Below are 24,374 nucleotides of genomic sequence, written 5' to 3'. Positions count from 1 at the left end.
ATACGTGTTTGTCGCACGGAAAAAAATGTAACATACGTGGTTGCGTCATGCTGTTTTCAAATAAGAGTACATGAATAACTTTCTTCAATTGTTTTATTTTGAGAATCGATCAACTTTTTAAATAATTCTTAATAAAAAAAACAAACATTATTAAACTTGTGGTATATGTTAGTTTATAATTACGACAATATAGTATCTGGCCATAGTTTAGGTATTTCAATATCTAGGATATTTAGCTCTTTCATGGATTTATAATTTACTACTTTGTGATTATCATTTTTATTGTTACTTTTATTCTTTTTTGTTATTATTTCTTTATTTAATGATTTTTTATCTGCGGATGACACATTATCTAACTCTAAAAAATACAAAATTTAATTTCATTTATTGTCAGTAAGAATTGATAATTGTTTAATTTTTGTAGCTTACTGTGATATTTGTTCTCAACATAATAAAAATATAACTAGTGGTGCATGGCATCGTGCCTTTAAGCAAATTGGTGGAACTTTCCGTTCCGTAATTAAATAGAATCGAGGAATAATAAATGATTACAAATATATTATTGTACGTACTATAACTTTTGTTATTTGTATTTGAATGACAAAATATAAGAATAAACTGGACAACGACGTTTATATATGTTTACATAAAAAGTAAATAAAAGTAAAAAAAAACATATCTCATATATATTTCTAAGAATTATATAAACTAATTTGCAAATTTAAATTTATTTATTTGAAGTATATAAGAGAGTTTTAGAATTTTAGCTAGAATTAAAATTAAAATCCGAATCATTTTTCATATTTAAACAAAGAAATAATTGTAAATTTAAAAAAATGGACAAAAAAATTCTGCTTTCCTAAACTAATCGATTCTTTATACTGCAAAATGTTCATTGAATCACTCGGATCGGAAGCTTTGAAACGACTGGGCCTGTCTTTTCCAGAAACTAATCACCACGTCATCAATACAAATTGAATGTTTTTAAATAATTCAAATCGGATGCTCTGTTTTCTCAATAGGAAACGATTGTTTTTTGAAGGTTTCAAATCGGTTGATCTGTGCTCCCGAAAACGTGGACAAAAAATTATATCCACACACACACACGCACACAAACACATACATCCATTTTATTAAGGTATGTCAAGATATTCAGAAACCTCTGAAACGTTAAATATGCAAAAAGTTTCATTTTCAATTTTCGGAAAATTACTATAACTTGCGGTAAGTAAATAATAAATGTATTTATTAACTATCGTTCATTAAGTTTAAATAACAATTAACTTAATTGAATAATAATTTTTATTAGAAAGATTGAACTAAACAACATTGCTGACAGCGAAACTTGTTTATATACGCCACCATGTATTCTGAGATACGAGGTTGCGCATGGCACATTTTTCTGAATTGAGATACGTGATTGTATTTTTCTCAATAAAAATCGTTCGGTTGATTTTTTTTTTACAAAACTTCACAGATCTATGCGTCTATATTTAGTGATTGATTTTCCGATTAAAACTCAAAATCGTCAAAAATCGAGTTACGAGGTTGCGTCAGAAAAGCATCGATATGCTTTTTGTGTCTTCATATCCCTAGTTATATTAGATTGTTTATTATAATTTATTAAGTATTCTAAATTTTATATAAATAATAATATATTATAAATTTAATTTCCGAAACACCTTTTGGCGCCCTCTAAGGCGTGCGCATTTTTTGCATGCATCGAATGCAAGGCAGGACCGGCGCTGTATATATGTATATATTGATACTCTTCGAAATATTTTTTTTAAGTTATTGGAAAAGATTATTTATTAATTGGATACCAATTAAGGATTGATTATTTATCAATTGATGGCTTTCTTTCTCGTATTTTCTAAAGCACTTAAGAGTTTTCAATGAAACCAATTAGTATATGTTTAATACATTGACCTCTCTTAATTACCTTATTGTTCAGAAGACTGACTAAATAAAGTATTCTGTCCTGTGAACTTTTCCCTTCTGATTTGTGGGTATCATCGGCTGATGATGGATCCGTGTCGTTTGTACCGGAGGAATTTTCATTCCGTACGGTCCAGTCGGAGGAGACGCCCAGATGTGGAGCATTGGAACCACCACTCATGTGGAGCTGCCGAATGTACGCAATCAGCAAGGGATTATCTTGGGCAACGTTCAGCATATCGTAATCTTGAGTCATGTTTATACGGAATTGCTGATGGCTAAGCGCTGTGGAAAAAGATATGTGTCATTTTACACTCTACATAAAATTAAATGCATAGAAACGAACGTTTTGTTAACTACAGTTGAATGGGAATATTTTTATTAATAAAGACTATGTACACCGGCCTATTTCGCTTAAACAGTCGATGATGCGTCCGAAGATTTTGAAAACCGTATGTAGTCCAAAGATATTTTCTGACTTCCTTTTATTGTTAACTTAGAATCCAAAATTTTTGTCTTTGTACAAGTCATTGTCTTGATTGAAGAAATTATTTTCGGTATGGATATTTTAATAGCTTCAAAATTATACCAAGTTTTAATTTCATTGTTACTAATTATGAAAATCATGCCACCGTACATTCGAGTTTACATGCACGTTTTTTTCACATAACTGTTTTTTATATCAATAAGAAGTAATCTACGCGAAGGCAATTCTATGAGCTGAAGTACTATTCAAGACTATTAATTAGTTAGGTCATTAATTATGAATTAATCACATAGGAGTCTATGTATATATATGCTCATATCTTATGTATGTTTCCTCGTTAATATATACGTTCCTAGTCTTTGTTAAACTTATTTATTTATTATATATTTTTGTTGACTTTATAAATTAATTTAACAAAGCTCTAAAAAATATACATATTTTACTTTTGAATTTATTATTGACGACACAAACATTTGAGATTATAGATCATCCTTTTTTGCTATTGAAAGTTGCTAGTTTGCTCTTTTGTAATGGGAAAATTTGAAAATCATTGTTAATTAATCTACCGAACTCTTTTAATAAATGATACACTCAATCGCAAACTGTGTTTTTAGCTTTATAATCGTATATACTAGTTTATTTCTATACTAGACCGGTATAAAGAAAAACATTCAATAGTTTAAGATTGGGTTCAATAGAGATAAAAGAGGGTAGTATTGGTGATTAATGATATATTATTGATGGCTAATTTAAAACTGACGATTGGTATAAAACAATTTTGTTATTACTTTTTTTAAATGATACATTTTTGGGAGTTTCTTTCGTTACAAATTTTAGTAAATACGACTAGTCTTTGAAATTTTAGTTATATTTAACAAAGTCAAAAATAAAAACATATAAATCTGAATATAATAGAACAGGAGCAAGCGCTCGGCAGACTACTTCAAATATTAATAAAACGTATGAATTCAATTAAACTATCTGACTAATCAATATCTATGGAAAGAAAGCAAAAACTTACAAGAAAAACATCAGGTTTTTTCTGATGATTGGTGATAGAATTTATAGTCAAACCAAATACCTTAAAATATTAAAGGCCTATGAGAAGTGTTTTATCTATAATAATTAATTAAAGTTACTTATCTATGAATCAGAATGCAAAAAGTATTAGCTTTAACCAGCACAGCTACATAATTGACATATTGCTAAGAAACACTATACCCGTACGTATTGCATGTGGTCTATTTTTCGCAACTTTGATTAGTTTTTATAGACAAATCGCTTCTCATAGACTTATACTATTTTGAGGTGTTTGGTTTGACTATAAATTTTCACCATGGAAAGTTTCATCAAAATTCCAGAAGAGTAAACCTGAGGTTCTCCTTGATAGTATTTTTATTCGCAAAATAATTTTTATCTTAGGCTCAATCGCTATGAAAACATTCATTTCTATAAAGAAATTATATGTGCATTAAAGCACAAAACCGAGTGAAATTTATGAAAAACTTGTAATTTGCATTTGTAATAATCGATAAAAAAAATCACAAATATAATATCTATTTTGTCTTGTGTTAAGCCTTCGTGGTGTTTTAACACTTAGAGTGCGGGCAACATAATTTTACGTTTTTTGCTGTCTGTCACTGGAGCGCGTGTCACGTACAATACGTATTTAGTAGATTTGTGGTGGATACTCGCTAACCACTACAAATCTACTAAATACGTATAAATGATTACAAATTGATAAATTGAGCCGTTGTGACAAAGATAGTGATGAAGAAATATGCGCTGACAGATTATCGGACTTTTCGTCAAGATATCGAAGAAAGTGACGATGATGATATTATTCCACGTTCTCGAGAGTTCGTCCGAAGAAGAATTTCGAGTAGTTCTAAACGAGTAGATCTAAGACTATTATTGGTCAACTCATCCCTGCACAAGTACACCGTTTTTTTTTCAAAAACCATGCCAAGGAATAGATTCCGCCAAATATGGAATGCTTGGCATTTCAATAACAATGAAGACGTCACAGACGATTCGGATCGCTTATTCAAAGTTAGGCCTATACTAAATTATTTTGTTGAAAACTTCAATAATATTTACAAGCCGAAATAGCAAGTATCATTAGATGATGGCTTAATTCCTTGGAGAGGACGATTGTGTTTTAGAGTCTAAAATGCTGGAAAAATTATAAAATACGGCATACTCGTGCTATATATATTATCTGAAACTATCTGAAAATATTATCTGAAAGCGACACAGGATGTATTTGCAATTTTCAAGTTTATGCAGCCCATATTTTTTCAAGGATCGCCCGCTGCACGCGTAATTCGGCGGCGAACTATGCCCGCATGCCAAGGGTTAATAATTACCTGTTGTGTCCATGTAGACGAGTAGTATTGTCATAACGGTAGCAAAAGTTATAAGACAAAGTGCTGCCGGCAACAGTTTTCGCAGAACAGTTGGTCCGAAGAGGAACGATGCCATCTTATTCTGCTTGGGCAACATGTTGCCCGTTTCGGCTGGCGGAGTAACCGTCGCACAGCCGTCCGCACACGCCGAATTCGCCGCCGACGCTCCGGCGCCCGTACTAATGCTGATCGTGCTCGGAAATATATTACAATTCGGATTGTTTGCTTCGGCCGCCATTTCGCATCTTGAATTGGTAGCCTGTAATAGAAAAAAGAAAAAAAATCAGCATTCAGCATTTTAGAAAATTATACTTTGTGGTAATTTAAGCGCGGCGCCGTAGTCTAACGGTTAAACATTAGAAATCTTGGTGTGGAACCCATAGAAATGCAAACAGAATTATCCCCCCGTATCTGCGAAACGGCTACACCTGCCTCAGCTAAAAACTAATTACCACGTCTTTCTGTCAATAGGAATCGAATGTGTTTTGAATCATTCAAATCGGTTGATCCGTGTTCTCGAAATCGTCGACAAAAATACATTTTACACACACATAATTTTTTCTAATAAATCCCAAAATGTTCAGAAAACTTGAAACGTAAAGATATATCAAATTGCTTATCTTTGATTTTTTGCGATTACTGTAACTTACCCTACGGGAAGTAGATGATGTACAAGATTACTATTTTACTTTATTCTTCTCTTATGTCGCTTTACAGGTATTATATAACCTAACCAAACTAATTTGTTACTAAAATTTTTGAAGATTCTGTTAAGATCTTTCAGTTTTTGAATAAAAATAAGAAATTAAGAGACCTATGAGCTATGGTGATACTTCAAGGGTGATGATACTTCTTCACTAATGTGACTTTTTGGATGTTCTTTATTAATCTTTATTTGATAAATTCTATATAGGAATGATATCCAATATTGATTGTATATTAATTTTAACTTAATGTGTTAATGCAGAAAAGGGTAATTTTCTCTTGGAAATATATTTTCAATTGAAGATTAATGCTAATGATTGATCCGGTTGTCAGATAGGCAGGTTGAACCTAGTACTTTATGATTACGGGGCTAGTTAATGTATACCATAGCTTTACAAAACCCCATGTTGATATTTTTTTATTCAAAATTGTTTGATGTTTGTTGCCATTTACAGCTTCATTTTCTTTAATTTAAGCTGTTAAACGATTTAGATTACGAATTAGAATTTTAAATACAACAAAATTTCATTTCACTTTAAAAGTTTACACAAATGTTTCAGTCCTCATTGAACGTTAATGTTATTTTGACATTTATGTGTTTTTTTAATTTGACGGTTTCTATATAATGATATGCTTTATAATATTAATGACTTATTAATGGACAAAAACAGGTAATTGTATAAAATCCGCTTCATGAAAATGATCTGTCTTTCAGTCTAATAAATAAGCGTAGTATTTAAATGAAAATAAATTATGAATTAAATTGATATAGAAAAGTGTGCATAACTTAAAAACAATTATATGGTATACTGTTTTGTTTGTTAAACACTACTACATATAAGCTTTTAGGAAGCTCCAAGTTATGCAAAGTGCTCGTTGATTAAATTTAACACTTGATAGTATAAAGGACACGAAAAAAGTTTTTTCAAGAAACTTTAGCCAAGAAATTTTTAGTGAAAGTGAATTCAGTTTCACTAAAAATTTCTTCGGCAAAGTTTCAAAAAAGATCCATAGAATTAGAATCACAAAGTACCGCTGTAATTTTTTTTATTATATATATATATATATATATATATATATATATATATATACGTGTGTCATTGATATATGTAGAATCCAATCTATCTACCCATTTCTATAATACTGGGAATTCTGCACATTGAATAGAATGTGAAAACTAATTAAAATGAAAGATAGAATTCTCGATTCTCTCGCAGGTAGAGAAAAACTATAATACTCGTATAATACTCAATAAGCTTCAAATAAGGCTTCAATTTAAATTAGTTTTGCATTTTGTTCAAGTCGACCTTTTCTGAAATGTGTAACTCATGAAATGTTTAATTAACTTTAATTTATCAATTAAAATAGTATGAAAATCTTATGGATAATTAGAATCGGCGGTAGAAATAAATAAAAATAAATTTGTATAATTATTGTTGTATTAAGTTATTTATTTCTATATTTGTACATAAATTTATTTTCACAATCTGTTTTTATTTATTGATTCTCGCTGATGATAAATGAAACTGGCCTTCGAAACGTCTGAACAATAATTAAGAAGAAAGAAACAATAATTAGGAAGCTACAAAATGAATACAATAAACAAATGATAACATGATGCAGCTGGCAAAAAAGTATATTTAAATGTATATTTGTATATATAGTGTGTGTATATGCGTATGCAAGTTTGCACGTGCGAAGAATAGAACTTGCAGCAAAAAATCGAAAGCAATAAAAAATGTCATACAGAAATAAAATTCTTTATCCGGAATACTTTTGTATTCTTGTTTCGAGCTACGATATGCTTCCTTTATAATATTTTCCGTAAAAAGGTGTTTTTCGCAATAGTGCTATGTGATAGACCGACATTATATGTACCGAACCTTAATATAATAACATAGCATCAAATTCTATTTCAAATACAACTCATCTAATCTATTTGGCTGCTGCATAAGCCTCTTACAGTTATTGATAATTGAGCTTTGATACCTAAATTGAATGTTCCATGTGCGGTGAACATTATGTACCCATACTCGATTTTAAGTTGGCTTATTGATTTTCATACAAACCGCATTATACCTTACCTAATTTTAACTCAAAATATATAGCAAAGCAAAGCAAATCACAAACGCCGAGTTAATTAATAATGGAAAAGCGGGAATCGAACGCCAAATTAAGAGAATAAATTCTAATTCAGATAATACCAGTCTGATTTTTAAATTTTTGAACGCAATACTTTTAGATAATTTTATACGATATAAAATAACGTCAGCTTAATAAAATAATAAGTCACGTCGCCATACAAAATTAAAATGTGAAAATTATTTATAATTTTATAAATATTTCATTTATCGATAAAAATATGATTACATATGACACATAAAACTAGTGGTGTATGGCATTGTATCTGAAGCCTATTGCTGGAACTTTCCATACCTTAATTGAACGTTCGAGTATTAAAAATAATAAATTATCAACAAAAATTGATCAATGATCAATAATAATCGTTTTAACTATTTTGAAATAATTATTATAAACATTCTAAATTTCATCGTTCGTATTTTATAGATCTAATATAATATAAGTGCTTATATTTGGGCGACGATCTGTATATATTTTTACAAAAAAACGAAGATAAGTAAAACCTAATAAAAATGCATACTATATATCCTCGGAATGCTTCTTTACCATAATTATTATTTTTATCGTATGAACATTTCGAAACTGAATGTAAAGTTAAGATTTTTTTAAACTTTAGATTAAGAAAGTTCTAAAAAAATTCGAAAATTAAAAAATAGAAATTTTGAGTTATATGAATTTTTTTTTCAAGACTTTGAAAACGCTAAACCTGCCTTTTGCTGTATCATCAACAGAAGCAGTATGCTATATTCTTTCAAAAACTGATATTCTTTGCATCTTTTGCTCCGTACCTTTGAAACGACTGAACCTGCCTTTGCAAAAAAGCAATCAGCACGCCTCCCCGTCAATACGAATCGAATGTTTTTTTACATCACTCCAATCAGATACTCTGTTTTCTCAAAAACTGCTATTTGTACACTTTTTGCCCCGTATCTACAAAAAGGCTTGAATTGCCTTTGCCAAAAGCTACTTAGCAATCGAACGATTTTTGAATGATACAAATCGTTTGAACCGTGCTCTCGAAATCGTGGACGAAAAATATATCCAAAAATATACACACACACATAGATCCATTTTTTTCTAACGTATGCCAAAAAGACTATGAAACTTAAAGATCTGCAAAATTTTTATTTTTGATTTTTTGCGATTTCTATTACTTAGCCCACGGGAAGTTAATTAACAGAAAACTAATTATAACTGAAGAAGACTACAAAGTAACTATATTATTCTTTCATATTATTATACCACTTTCTTTTTATTTTGATATTTACGTTTACTACAATAGAATTATTTGTTTTATTTTTTAGTTTCATTAGCTGCTTTAAATATATATCTAAATATATGTTTCATTAACCCTTTCGCTACAAGCGTCCACTATAGGCGATACCTGCTTGAAGATAGGTAGATACGAATGTCGCCTATAGACGACACTCGCATCCAGTTGTTGACTTTCGCTTCAAGATTTATCACAGCGAGTTAATTATTTAAAATTCAAGTTTTTTATTGTAATATTTAGGTCTTTAAAAGTGTAATATAATTTTTATTGATTGTAATAATTGTAAAATCTTAAAATATGTTGTGTAAGAAATGCTCAGACAACTTGCTGGCTCGTACAGCAGTATTTTAGTTTATTTTAGACACTCTTGCGGAAAACATTTTAGTAGCAAAAGGTTTACGCTAGTTTTATTGAACTGTTATTTCACTTGCAAGACACTACTATATTTCCGAAATTAATTGATTTTTTACTTAAGAGAGATTTATGTCAGAAATTAAAAATTTAAAACCAATAATTAAGGTTCAAATTATTAGATTGTTACACTATCATGATTTAGCTTGTTAAAATGTAAAAATATTTCAATTTCATGCCATTTTAGGCATACCTCAAGCTCTGACACTAAAATAAATACACTTTGAAATAACATATTCCATTTACCGTATAGCAAAATAAATCTTGATCGCCATATAGAGTTCGTTATAGAGTTTAGTTTTTTTTTGAATTATTATCATAGATATTTTAGAATTATCATCATATCTGTCACTATTTATTTTTCAAGAATTTTTAAATTCAGATGATACCACTACTTCGTTAGATATTTTATGTATGTTGATATTTAATGTTGAATAGAGAAACAATCCAATATTGAGTGCTTTGATACAGAACCTTAATTAAGGAGAGTCATAAAAAGTAACTAAAAAATTTACATATATTTGATTGTATGCATAAATATGATACTAATTATATTAATTGAATAAAACGAAAGTAAACTAGCTGTAAGTGGAATTCTGTCTTAAGGCAATTAGGGCATCGTGCCTTAAGGCAAATTGCTGGAACTTCCCGTACCAAAAATTATTATTTTTTTTTAAAACGATTAACATTTTTGAAAAAAAATTACTTTGAAAAAATAAGATTTTTGAGAAACTATAAATTGGACAAAAAATTAGTTTTTTTTGAAAAAAAAAAAAATTTAAAAAAAATTTTTTTTTTTAATTTTTTTTTTTTTTTTTGAAAAAAAATTTTTTTTCTTTATTTTGACATATTGTGGAAGATCTGAACTTTTTTTTCAAAGCAATCGTACTGCTTTAACTACATAGGGACAAAATATAAAGCGCGTAAGCGCCGCGTCGCTGTCTAACGCATAAGCATTGGTACGGAACCGATAGGAATGTTAACAAAATGTATACTTATTGTTAAAATCTCTATAAAATGTCTGATAATTTGATGTGCATATGTCTAATGATCATTTTTGACCGCCAAATGGCTCATTTTTTTACTTTTTCCTCTATATCTCCGAAACCGCTGGACCTACCTTCATGAAAGTTATATCGATTCTTCATCTTGTCAATACAAATAAAATGTTTTCTGAATTATTAAAATCGGACGCTCCGTTCTCTTAAAAACTGAGTTACCGTTTTCGGAACTTTTTGCCCCGTATCTTTGGAACGGCTTGACCTGCCTTTGCCAAAAACTAATCAGCACGTCTCCTTATCAATACGGATCGAATGTTTTTTGAATTATTCAAATCGGTTGATCCGTGTTCCCGAAATCGTCGACGAAAATTTGTATCCGCACATACATACACACACATACATACATACATACACACACACACACACACATACACACACACACACACACACACACATACATCCATTTTTTCTAAGGTATGCCAAAATGTTCAGAAACCTCTGAAACGTAAAAATTTTTTTTTTAATTTTTTGTTTTTTTTTGAAAAAAATTTTTTTTTCTTTATTTTGACATATTGTGGAAGATCTGAACTTTTTTTTCAAAGCAATCGTACTGCTTTAACTACATAGGGACAAAATATAAAGCGCGTAAGCGCCGCGTCGCTGTCTAACGCATAAGCATTGGTACGGAACCGATAGGAATGTTAACAAAATGTATACTTATTGTTAAAATCTCTATAAAATGTCTGATAATTTGATGTGCATATGTCTAATGATCATTTTTGACCGCCAAATGGCTCATTTTTTTACTTTTTCCTCTATATCTCCGAAACCGCTGGACCTACCTTCATGAAAGTTATATCGATTCTTCATCTTGTCAATACAAATAAAATGTTTTCTGAATTATTAAAATCGGACGCTCCGTTCTCTTAAAAACTGAGTTACCGTTTTCGGAACTTTTTGCCCCGTATCTTTGGAACGGCTTGACCTGCCTTTGCCAAAAACTAATCAGCACGTCTCCTTATCAATACGGATCGAATGTTTTTTGAATTATTCAAATCGGTTGATCCGTGTTCCCGAAATCGTCGACGAAAATTTGTATCCGCACATACATACACACACATACATACATACATACACACACACACACACACATACACACACATACACACACACACACACATACATCCATTTTTTCTAAGGTATGCCAAAATGTTCAGAAACCTCTGAAACGTAAAGATATATAAAAATTTTCATTTTCGATTTTTTTGCGATTACTATAACTTGCCCTACGGGAAGTTAAAAAAAATACGATTCTGTTCCATGAAGTTATTAAGATGGAAAATAGCGCACTTAAATTTAGTGATTGATTGTCGAGCTGTATTAGATGCATCATGGAGTGAAAAGTCCCATACAGCATCGCAATATATAAGCTAACTAGCTGTAAGTGGAATTCTGTCTTAAGGCAATTAGGGCATCGTGCCTTAAGGCAAATTGCTGGAACTTCCCGTACCAAAAATTATTATTTTTTCAAAAACGAATAACATTTTTGAAAAAAAAATTACTTCGAAAAAAATAGATTTTTGAGAAACTATAAATTTGACAAAAAATTACTTTTTTTTAAAAAAAAAATTTTTATTTGAAAAAAAAAATTTTTTTTTGAGAAATTTTTTTTTTTTTTAAACAATAAAATTTTTTGAAAAAAAATGTTTTCTTCATTTTGACATATTTTGGAAATTCTGAACTTTTTTTCAAAGCAATCGCACTGCTTGAACTGCATAGAGACGAAATGTCAAAGCTCGCAAGTGCCGCGCCGCCGTCTAACGCATAAGCATTGGTACGGAACCCATAGAAATGTAAAAAAAATTTATACTTATTGTTAAAATCTCTATAAAATATCTGATAATTTGATGTGCATATGTCTAATGATCATTTTTAACCGCCGAATGGCATTTTTTTTTACTTTTTTTATTAGATCTCCGAAACCGCTAGACCTGCCTTCATGAAAATTTGATCAAATCTACATCTTGTCAATACAAGTAAAATATTTTTTGAATTTTTCAAATCGGACGGTCCGTTCTCTTAAAAACTGAGTTACCGTTTTTGGCACTTTTTGCCCCGTATCTTCGGAACGGCTAGACCTGGCTTCGCCAAAAACTAATCAGCACGTCTCCTTATCAATACGAATCGAATGTTTTTTGAATTATTCAGATCGGTTGATCGGTGTTCCCGAAATCGTCGACGAAAATTTGTATCCGCACATACATACACACACGTACATACATACACACACACATACACACACACATACACACACACATACACACACACACACACACACACACACACATACATCCATTTTTTCTAAGGTATGCCAAAATGTTCAGAAACCTCTGAAACGTAAAGATATATAAAAATTTTCATTTTCGATTTTTTTGCGATTACTATAACTTGCCCTACGGGAAGTTAATCAGTATTTTTTAACTTCCCGTAGGGCAAGTTATAGTAATCGCAAAAAAATCAAAAACTAGCTGTAAGTGGAATTCTGTCTTAAGGCAATTAAGGCATCGTGCCTTAAGGCAAATTGCTGGAACTTCCCGTACCAAAAATTATTATTTTTTTAAAAACGATTGACATTTTTTAAAAAAAATTACTTCGAAAAAATACGATTTTTAAGAAACTATAAATTGGACAAAAAATTACTTTTTTTTGAAAAAAAATTTTTTTTAAAAAAAAATTTTTTTTAATTTTTGTTTTGTTTTTTTTTTGAAAATTTTTTTTTTTTATTTTGACATATTGTGGAAGATCTGAACTTTCTTTTCAAAGCAATCCTACTGCTTTAACTGCATAGGGGCAAAATATAAAGCGCGTAAGCGCCGCGTCGCTGTCTAACGCATAAGCATTGGTACGGAACCCATAGGAATGTTAACAAAATGTATACTTATTGTTAAAATCTCTATAAAATATCTGATAATTTGATGAGCATATGTCTAATGATCATTTTTGACCGCCAAATGGCTTATTTTTTTACTTTTTCCTCCATATCTCCGAAACCGCTAGAGCTACCTTCATGAAAATTTTATCGATTCTTAACCTTGTCAATACAAGTGAAATGTTTTTTGAATTATTCAAATCGGACGCTCCGTTCTCTCAAAAACTGAGTTACCGTTTTCGGCACTTTTTGCCCCGTATCTTCGGAACGGCTAGACCTGCCTTCGCCAAAAACTAATCAGCACGTCTCCTTATCAATACGAATCGAATGTTTTTTGAATTATTCAAATCGGTTGACCCGTGTTCCCGAAATCGTCGACGAAAATTTGTATCATACATACACACATACATACATACACACACACACACACATACACACACACACACCCACACACACATACATCCATTTTTTCTAAGGTATGCCAAAATGTTCAGAAACCTCTGAAACGTAAAGATATATAAAAATTTTCATTTTCGATTTTTTTGCGATTACTATAACTTACCCTACGGGAAGTTAAAAATACTACCAAACCCAGTTGATGCAAGAGATATTTATTATATTTCATAAATCATAGAAAAATGCAATTGATCCTCTCGAAGAAAAATTATTTATTACGTCTAAGGTTGATGGCACGCAATGAAATAAAAGTGGAGTTATAAAGAAATGTAGAAATACTGAGATCGCGTGCTCATTGTTGCCCGTAAAAAATTTTATTACACATTGTATACAATTATAATTTATTACTCTTATAAACTTACGTAATATTGTTGAGCACATGAGAATACAATAGTTTCTATTTGATTGAAATTGAAACGTTATAAACAATATGTTTATACATTATGCAAAAACGTAGGTCATTGTAAATTTGAATTTACGTTATCGAATATGTGGGCTGCACCGTGGCCTAGTCGTTAGAACTATGGGCATCGAATCATGGGTTCCACATTGGTCAGTAACATCAGTTTTCACTTGAAAATATAGATAGTAATATGTTTCCGAGTGAAAATAGCCCTTACCCTATATTGCTGCGTGTATTACAGAAATTTTAATAAATTCATCACATAGGAAAAGGGCAACCGTTCGAGTTGCCACCAATAAAGGCACGCCGTTTAAACACACCAGCTTATAGAACCCATTAAGTTCTGATTGCTGTTAAATATAGGTATATAAAAAACTATTAAATGTATTTTTTCCATCTTTTTTTTCAAACAATAAATTTATTGGAGATGCGTTTATATAAAAGTGCGAAAATAGATATCAGCTTAATACGAATGTAATGGATATACAAAATAGAGGCAACATGAATTTTTAATTAAAAGCAACAAAATGAGAATATTTCAATAGTAATCGTTGGGGGAGTTAAGCTCACATGGAATCCTATTTTTGTTAAAATTCATCTGTTCGATGATTTATTTTCATAAAACCAATCCAATAGAATTAAACGTGTAAAATAGTATTTATTCTAAATAGAATGCAGTTTGGATACGTCAACAAGTAATCCAATAATTTTACAGCCTGGGTATTCCACTTTGGCATATCTAAGAAGCTTAAATCGGATTATTCATTAAATCATTCAAAATTTTTATATGCATTTCTTCAAAAGTGCTGCTTGAAAGTTTGAATGATTAAAATTCATATTTTGTATAGAAAGTATAGAGCCCTAGCTAGTGCGATAATAATGCGAACTTTAAAAACACAGGTTAAAAACAAAAGGCGTAGGTTGCTAATTAAAATATTTGTTATTTTAAAATTTTCACGCGAGCGAAATTTCATATGTATTGTAAACCTTTGAAGTTTTTTATATGCATTGTATAATATTTTTAAAAATGATTATATATTCGTATGAAGCCAAACTTCAATGAAAAATATTTTTTATTAAACTTAATTCTGCGATCTATTTATACAAAACTAATACAGAAAAAGGAATGCATTTTGAGTTGATATTAGAAGATACACCCAGCGGCGTATCTTTAGAAATATTAATTAAGATGTATGCATTATGTATGCAGCTCTACATAAATCCAAAAATTAGATATTTGCATATATTATATCTTATCGTTAGAAACAGCTCAACCTGCTATTACAAAAAAAAAACACTTGAATGCTTCCTTCCACATTCGTTCATATATTTCCAAAATTTGGTTCAAGCATGCTAAATACATATATAAATACATACACACACACACACACACACACGCACACACACACACACATATATATATATATATATATATATTTCTGAACTATGCCAAATTGGTCAAAAGGTCACTAAATTTTCATTTTAATGTTAATAACTCTTTCTACAGGATGATAAAAAATAAAGTTTAATTTAAATTTAGGTCAACACATAGTCTAAAAGAATAATGTATATTTTGATTTATTTAAATACACGAATCTGAAAGAATAATTTCAAATAAATTTTAAATAGTAAAATTGATTCAGTTGCATAATGATTTAAAAACTGAAAATTATTTTAAGTACTTTTAAACGGTTCTCCCGTGGCTTAGTGGATATCGGACAGCGTGATGACAAACAGTAGTGGCAACGGTTTCCATTTGAAGTTGTGATGGAAATGTATTTATAAATGAAAATAGCCCCAGCTAGCATTGCTGCTTCCCATAAAAAGTCATCAGTATTTGTGTTTTTCTAATAAAAATAAAAAAGGTTGACCTATCTCATCAAATAGAGATAGGTCAAAGATTCGGTTGCCTTTTAAAATAGCTACGTCATTAATGAGACATTACAACAAGCTTATTAGACTGTTAAGTTCTGATTGCTGTTAATAAACAAGTAGAAGTATTTTAATATAAAATTAAAACATTGAAACAAAACCAGCAAAATTTATATCAATGTTACAAAACCTTCTCGTAGTGACCTACTGACTAAGTGACTAACTTTCGAAGTGACTAAGTTAATTTACAAATCACTTGATACAAATATTATTAAGTTAATTATACCATTAGTTATACATTTATTATTTTGATAAGTAACGTTCAAGAATTAATTATGTATGCAAATATGTTATTAATGTTATTAAAAAAGGCTGCCCACTCTGTCGAACTGTACACATTGAATCTTGCCTTGAAAAGAACAATGTACAGAGAAGTAATCCGGAAGGGTTTGGCCTTGACCCTCCGCATCGCGGCTTGTCGACAAAAGTTTTGATTTCTTGTTAACTTCTTGATAAAGCTATTGTGGTTACGCTTGGAATGATTCGGGCAAGGGAAAGAAATAAGGCAGTGATTTCCGACAGCCTGATTTTCAACAACTTGCATTGAATTCAATAAATATATAGTTTGTACTGGAGGAGAGCATATTGATATAATCATTATTTCACCATTTGATTTCACAAGTTTCACAGTTATAATTTTGTCAAAGAGTTTGACCAATTTTGTAGTGGGTGCATGGCTGTGCCTGTATTGAAATAACGTATGTATTTTTAAAGTATGTTTTTTAAACTTCAGATAAAACGTCATATGTTTTGAATACATATCTAATTAAAATAAACATTTTACTGACTAACAATAACTTTCACCCTTTCCCTATGAATTGAAAAACTGTATTTTTATTTTGAACAACGATCAGACCTATGTAATCAAAGAAGTGTTTTGATGGTACTTCTCTCTTCTACTTGTCTATTAGAAAACAACCCAATGGTTGTTATTATATTATTATGAATAATTTCAAATCAATAGTTATTTATTTGTGCTGTCCTTGGCTTCGTGTTAAAAATGTGAATAAGATACTGGGTATCCGTGGTAAAAACGTGAATAAGATACTGGGTGATGTCAAGTGAAATTTTCTATTCGGGGCATTATTGTAATATATATTCACATCAGTATTAGACATATATGTCTAATTCCATCATAAGGAAAATGGTTTAGGTGAAACCACTTGGTTGCCATCTAGGCACTAAGTTAAAGAATGCACATTACATCACAACATTTTATGCATATAGCACATGGTCATGATTGGCCATGTGCTATATGCATAAAATGATTGCTGTTCAAACTATAATAAAAGAATTTGTTTTGTTTTAACCCTTTCCACTCGTGAATTCTGAGATTTATATGAATTTTGTCGCCGGAGCAATACGTGGAACACTATTTTTACTTGATAATATTTTTTTATCAATATTTTCAATTGGAAATGGTCATCACTGCCTGCAACCTGAAACCCTGTGGATGCAAAATAAGAGACTACCATTATACCACAAAACCCCACAAATTGATTCTGAATCAATACTCATACCATATATCAAAACCGTCGCATATTTTGGTTCCATAACATTAATTCTCCTGAACAAATGACGAGCAATATCCGCCGCTAAACAATGAACAATTGTTTCCAAGAATTCCAGATGGGGGATTGAAATCAGAGGGCAATAAAGTCCGCCCAATAATGTGGCACAGTAGGATCATCCGTGAAGATCTATCGGTCTCGAAGCATGAAGAAAATAAAAACAAACATCATACAATCATTGTCGTCATACATCGGAGAACAACAGAACGCGCTGAGCGAAAATACTCCGAGAGACTTTGTTAAATCGCAACACTTTGGAGAGAATTTCCTTATATTTGACTAGTATAAAGTCATCACTGTTACGATAATTGTAACAATAAAAAATTATCACATAAAGACTGTGAGGACAACTGTTTGGGTTGCCATTTATAAATAAACAAACGTAGTTAATCAGAAATTAATCACAATAGTTTATAGGACACTGATTGATGTTCAAAAATAATAATAAAAAAATATGAGACGTGACATCTAATTGTTGTTATAGACGGCATCAGTAACGTCAGGAGAATGATAATCCTTAACTTTAGCATGAACTACTATGAATCTCTAACTATGAATTGATCTTTAAGAACTTAACAGCATAGAAATTAATAGATAAACTGGCTAAAATGAGTCAATTAACACGCCAAAAAGTTCAAAACAAAAATTTATTTTTTATCGTCCATTGAATATGGTGGCAATGATTCCCGCTTTATAGATGACTATACAGATGCGGAGAATGGCGTTTTATTTTCGCTCACGTTTATATATTTATTTATCTTTTTTATTATTTTACGTGATATGCCCTCGCGAAGAAAAATGAAATTTCATAAAAATTGCTACAATTGATATCGGGAAGCAGTAAGCACTTAGCGTCACAACCAACAACGCAAGAACAATATACTATCGTGTAAAACATCCTCGTCCGCGGATGCTAGAAAATTGAAAAACGTTTTTTAAAAATTTCATGCTCGCGGATTGTAGAAAAATGGAAAAACAACTATATCAATTATAAAATTACAAGGGACTTACTTGCCAGTTAATTATCATACTTCCCACATATTCCAAAACTCACGTAGAAATTTAAAATTTTAAAATGTTTTTTTTTTTTTAACTTAGGATAAGCTATAGTAATCGAAAAAAATCGAAAATTTTAATGACACGTTTTTTGAATGGAATATTTCAAGATACGATTCACTTGTATTGACGGAATGAGGAACTGATTAAATTTTTGGGAAAGTGGGTCCAACCGTTTCGGAGATCCAGAAAAAATTGCCATTTGGCGGTCAAATATTACCATTAGACATATGCACATGAGATTTTATTAATACGTTAAAATTTTGTTTCCATTTCTCGCAATACGTTTAAAAATTTCCAAACGATTTCAAAACTTTCAAGAAAGACGTTTTTTTTCAAATATTCCAAAATTTTCGAGAGAAATATTCTCAAAAAATCTATTTCTTTCAAAAATTTCAAAAAAATGAAGCTTTTAAAAAAAGTAAATTACGGTACGAGAAGTTTCAGCAATTTGCACCATGCTATGCACCACTAGGGCTTACAATACCGGGATTCCGTAATCCCGAAAACCGGGATCCCGGACGATTTTTGTCCGGTATTCAATACCGGTATTGATGCAAATAATACCGGTATTACGGTATTACCAGTATTCTATCAAAAATTCAACTTACGCAAAATACATATCAAGTTTCAGTTTCCAAACTATGGATTGTGTATTGCCGAATCAGCTTGACTCAGCTGAGTGAGATAAGCGACAAGCGGTGTCGGCAAGATAAAGCGATTGTTTATATATTATGTGTGACAGCCAGCTAATAAAAGGGTTCATTTACAAAAGTTATTATTCGTTCACGTGCCTCGTTCCTACTTCGAATTCACTATCAATAATTTTTAAACATAATATACAATCGATGAGATATAATTCTTTATTTATTATACATAAATCATTTTACATAAGTAAGAACGGCAGTTGTTTAAATTGCGTGTCACTGACAACAATTTGAGAATTTGCGAAGGGTATTGTTATAATTAGTTAATATTAATAACTAATATAGTAGAAGCACACCACGTAATGAATCATATTCTCAATTGTATTGCATTCAACATAAGATTATAAGTCAACATTGTAATAATCTTTTATCGATGAATTGCACACATCGCAGTAATTCCCGAGAAATCCGAACGGGTAATAACTTGACTTGCACTCACACATATAAAAAAACTCTATTGATCATATTCAAAATCAAGGGAATTCCCTTAAACTAAATAAAATGTTATATAAAGCCGAAATGTAACTTTAAGTAGGCAGTTGTGTAAATTTCGTGTAGATAACATCTTAAAGTTGCGGGAAAATAAATTTTTATATGAAGAATAGTGTGTTTAATATTGTGTAAATATTGTGTTTAATTTGAACTTATGATATTTATAAGTGAGTATATAAACCAAAGTTAATTAAGTTGGTGTGTAATTAAAAAATATTAAAATAAATACTTCATCCGTGTGTGTGTTAAAAAAAACTCCAAGTCTAGAACAAAGAATAAAAGATGAAATTACTTTTTTTGAAAAAACAGGAATAAAAAGAACAAACCTACAAAATATGTATAATTTCTTAATTACAATTGTACCAACAAGTGTAGAATCGGAAAGACGGAAAGAGCTTGATGATCAAACAATTGATTGTTTATGTTTCTCAAGAGCATATTTTATTAAGCAAAACATTAGCCATGAATTATAATTTATTTTTTTCTTAAATATATTAATAAATAATTAATTCTTATTATAAATGTAGAATGTAAAATGTAACATAGAAAAATATATATTTTTTACTGACACGTTTTTTGTTTCTATCTACTTCTACTCCTTATGTAATAAATAAATAATATGTACTCATTTCAGCACAATATTTGTTAGATTTCATATATTATTTGTTAATATGTCAATATAACAACTGAAGTAAGTAAAAATATAACTATTTAATTTTTCATCGACAATACCGGTATTAAAACCGGGATCCCGGAATTTCATTTTTCAAATATCGAATACCGGTATTCAGATTTTTGTACGGTATTGGAAGCCCTATGCACCACTAATTTTCAATGTTTTTCGAGTTATATCTATTTTTCATCTTTTATTAAAAATTGCCAATAATAACATTGGAATGATTTAGCTGACTTTTATAAGCAGTATTTTCATTTCTCAATATTTTTATATATTTTTGACAATCAGTCACAGTTTTTCCTCAAAGAGTGAAGAACGAATGTAGAGATGTGGAAAATCGTGGAAATTACCATGATTTATTTAAAAACAATCTTTATAATGCGGCAGTATTAGACATTTATGTTTTTTATATACAGTTTAGCAGAGTTATTTTATCTCTAACTGGCATTTTATCTAACTCTTCGTAACAATCGAGATCTAACTTTTCATAAAAGAGATATCATAATAGTATGTAAGCAAATCTGTTTAAATAAGTTTGTTCTCAAGTGAGAAATTGTATAATTGGGCAAAGAATGTTAGTGTCCGCTAAATAATCTGACAATCTTATTTATCTCGGATTCCGTGTTTGTCTGTGGTGCACGGATATATCTTTTATGAAATTTATTTCTTTTCGCACTGTTACGCTGAGCATCTTCGATATAATGAACATTATGCATTTGCATTATTATTATAATGGTTGTGAAAAACACATAAAAACAGTAAGGTTAGAAACCATCGAGGCATATCGTACGTGCAACTCCACATAAAACGCCATAACGTAAAAACGTTAAGTGGCATCTCAATTCGTGTTATAAGAATACATGAGGTGGAATGAACGATGATGTACAATTACAATACAATATAGAACCGAATTTAAATTTTAAATAAATTCTTCAGGAAGATTATGTTAATGAAATATAAATAACAAATACATATGTACATATATACTACAATAATTTTACATTGTTAATTGAAGATTACAATAGCACGTTTAAAACAGTATAATAAACGTTTCTCGAAATTTCCGTTTCCACATAAGATGATAGCAAATGACGATGAACGCGAGTTAATTTAAGTCTGAGTACAGCTGAACTCTCCCAGAGAGAAGTACTCAATAAGCTTTAAGCATCAAAGAGTTAAATGCTTCAAACATTAGAGGTGAAATTCCATAATAAAATACATCAACAACATTTTGCCAACTTTTCGAGTTAATAGAATACACGTGTATATATTGTGCTTCATAATTCTTATTATCATGAACTTGATAGAAAATACTTTGATAGAAAATATATCTTTTTAGTAAAACTATGCCTAACATATTCTCTTTTTACAATAGAAATTAGATTCATAGAAACGTTTCTAATTTAAATTACAATCCGTCCATATCACTATGACATTTAGTTGACTTGTTTTTTGTGGTGGGGATTACTGTGATTAATTATAAGATAAGTTACAGGTATTTATAGTCATACATTTATACTCGCTACCCCGAAGGATACCGGGTTAAATGGCAAAAGCCCTGGTCAAATATTGACCAAGACTTTCCAAGATTTTATATGCAACTATGCCCGCGAAATTCGATTTTCACATGAGATTATATTTGAGATTTATAATCTCAAGTGAAAATTTGATATCTGCTGCCTGATGTCGAACTTGGCCGAGGTTGGGAACAAAACCAGTACAAGTTTGTGGTAACCCTAACCCTAACCAATCAAACAAACTTTTATTGCAATGATTGATTTTGCCTTTAATCTAAGAAGTGTCTCTTTGTATTATATTTCTTTGTAATACGAAGTAATAATTTTAATTAGCGGTATATGGTCATTAAATACCATATTAAATGAAAAATATTATTTTTTCTTTTGCTCGTTGGATGTTTCAGGAAAAATAAATTGAAAAAATATGAAACTGAAAAACAAATACATGTATTTTATATACACTAATAAATAACAAATAAATGTATCTTTTTTATATTAACATAATATAAAAGTAAAATTTAGCAAATTATACACTCAACTTACAATTACACTTAACTTACGAAAATTACAATAATTTTATAAGCAATTGAGCTCTCTGGATGAATGTAAGTTAGATCGTACACCATATATAAACCTATACTAATTTATTTTTCAGAACCATAAATAATGAAAATTATATTCTAAATTCATATACGTAAAATATCATTAAATAGTAATTAATTTCGTATATTAACATAATGGTCTTATTCATAAAAACCACTAATGATGCTTTAAAGAACGGGTTAGAACTTACAACAACCATTCTACCATAATCGACTTCCTTTCTCGGCTACGTTGATGCTGAATATCATGAAAAATAATAACTAGTGGTAAATGGCATCATGCCTTAATGAAAATTGCTGGAATTGCCGTAAAATAATTTAATTTTTTTAAAAGCTTTACATTTTTTAAAAACTTTAGAAAAGCAATCGCGCTGCATAGCCGTGTTGAGGACCAAATATCGTAGGCGCCTTAGTCTAACGTACAAATGCAAACAAAATTTGTACTTATTATTGAAATCTCTATAAAACATATGATAATTTGTTGTGCATATAATCATTTTAGACCGCCAAATGGTGTTTTTTTTATTTTTTCCTTTTATTTCCGAAACAGTTCTTCATTTAATACTAGTAAAATGGTTTTTGTATTATTGAAATCGAACGCTCCGTTCTCTCACAAACTGAATTACCTTTTTTGGCTTCAAAACAGCTAAACCTGCCTTGGCGAAAAACTAATTAGCACTTCTCCATATCAATAGGAATCGAATGTTTTTTGAATCATTCAAATTGGTTCGTCCAATCGTGTTCTCGAAATCGTCTACAAAAATTGTACTCGCACATACATACACATACAAACACACACCTTACACACATACATCATTTTTTTCAAATGTATGCCAAAATTCATAAAAAATTTAATTTTCGTTTTTTTGCGATTACTAAACCCTACGGGAAGTTAATAAACGGTGATGTGCGGATGGTTCTTTTGCAAGCATAAAAAATATAATAAAGAGTCGACAAGCAAGTCGAATATTCTACTTTATGAAACATATTTCGTTCATTTGAAAAACCAATGCTGTGATATGCTTTGAAGCTCTGTTGCGACAACATTTCAAACATACCCGATGGTATAATATATTGGCAACCTCTGATACACCGTCGCTTCGGGAATTATTTGAATGATTAATGCTGATGATGAATGGTTGGCTGCCATCACGTGATCCTACATGCCGTTTGTATTCCTTATTGAACTAAATCGTGCACAATTTGCGGTTAAGCAGAAATTACACGTTACGTGTTAAGAGCGTATGGCCATGATGACCTATTTCCCGAAGCTCGGGCGCGTTGTAACCGTCTTTCAACTAAACACTAACCGAGTGCACATATTGCAAACAACGCTTCGGGCACATGAACTTAAGTCAACGGCAGCCGAACCCGACCTCTTTTTATCCTTCTCTCACAACTTGGCAGTTTCAGTCGACAAATTAAACTTTTTTCGACAACTATTAACTTTTGCACAACAGATGCGCATTTACTCTGTCTACCAACAAGTATGTAATGGATTAAAGACAACCGCAAACTTTTGAAGATGGTGTTTTTTCGAGGTCCAAACTCCCAAAATTTTGATATTAGTTCGACAATTACATTAACTACATTTTAATGATCAATCTCAAGATTTTTTTACGGAACAAATAGAATTCTGATATGCCAACATATTAAAGCAGTCGACGG

General features: G+C 30.4%; 1 protein-coding gene across 1 annotated transcript in view; it reads right to left on the bottom strand.

Moving 5' to 3' along the window:
• LOC113375568 (protein Star) overlaps positions 1 to 24,374 on the bottom strand; it is a 77,875-nt gene that overhangs the window by 5,423 nt on the left and 48,078 nt on the right. The window contains exons 2-3 of the mRNA XM_026615500.1: positions 4,795 to 5,092; positions 1,943 to 2,223 (exon numbers count right to left, since the gene is read on the bottom strand). Of these exons, the coding sequence (XP_026471285.1) occupies positions 1,943 to 2,223; positions 4,795 to 5,071 (558 nt within the window). The 5' untranslated portion in view covers positions 5,072 to 5,092. The remainder of the gene's footprint in view (positions 1 to 1,942; positions 2,224 to 4,794; positions 5,093 to 24,374) is intronic.

The sequence above is a fragment of the Ctenocephalides felis genome, unplaced genomic scaffold (assembly GCF_003426905.1).
Source record: "Ctenocephalides felis isolate EL2017-DRISC unplaced genomic scaffold, ASM342690v1 CF-g0.4_SCAFFOLD_01886, whole genome shotgun sequence".
Lineage (NCBI taxonomy): Eukaryota > Metazoa > Arthropoda > Insecta > Siphonaptera > Pulicidae > Ctenocephalides > Ctenocephalides felis.
Note: the sequence above shows the minus strand (reverse complement) of the source record. Positions and strands in the feature narration are given on the sequence as shown.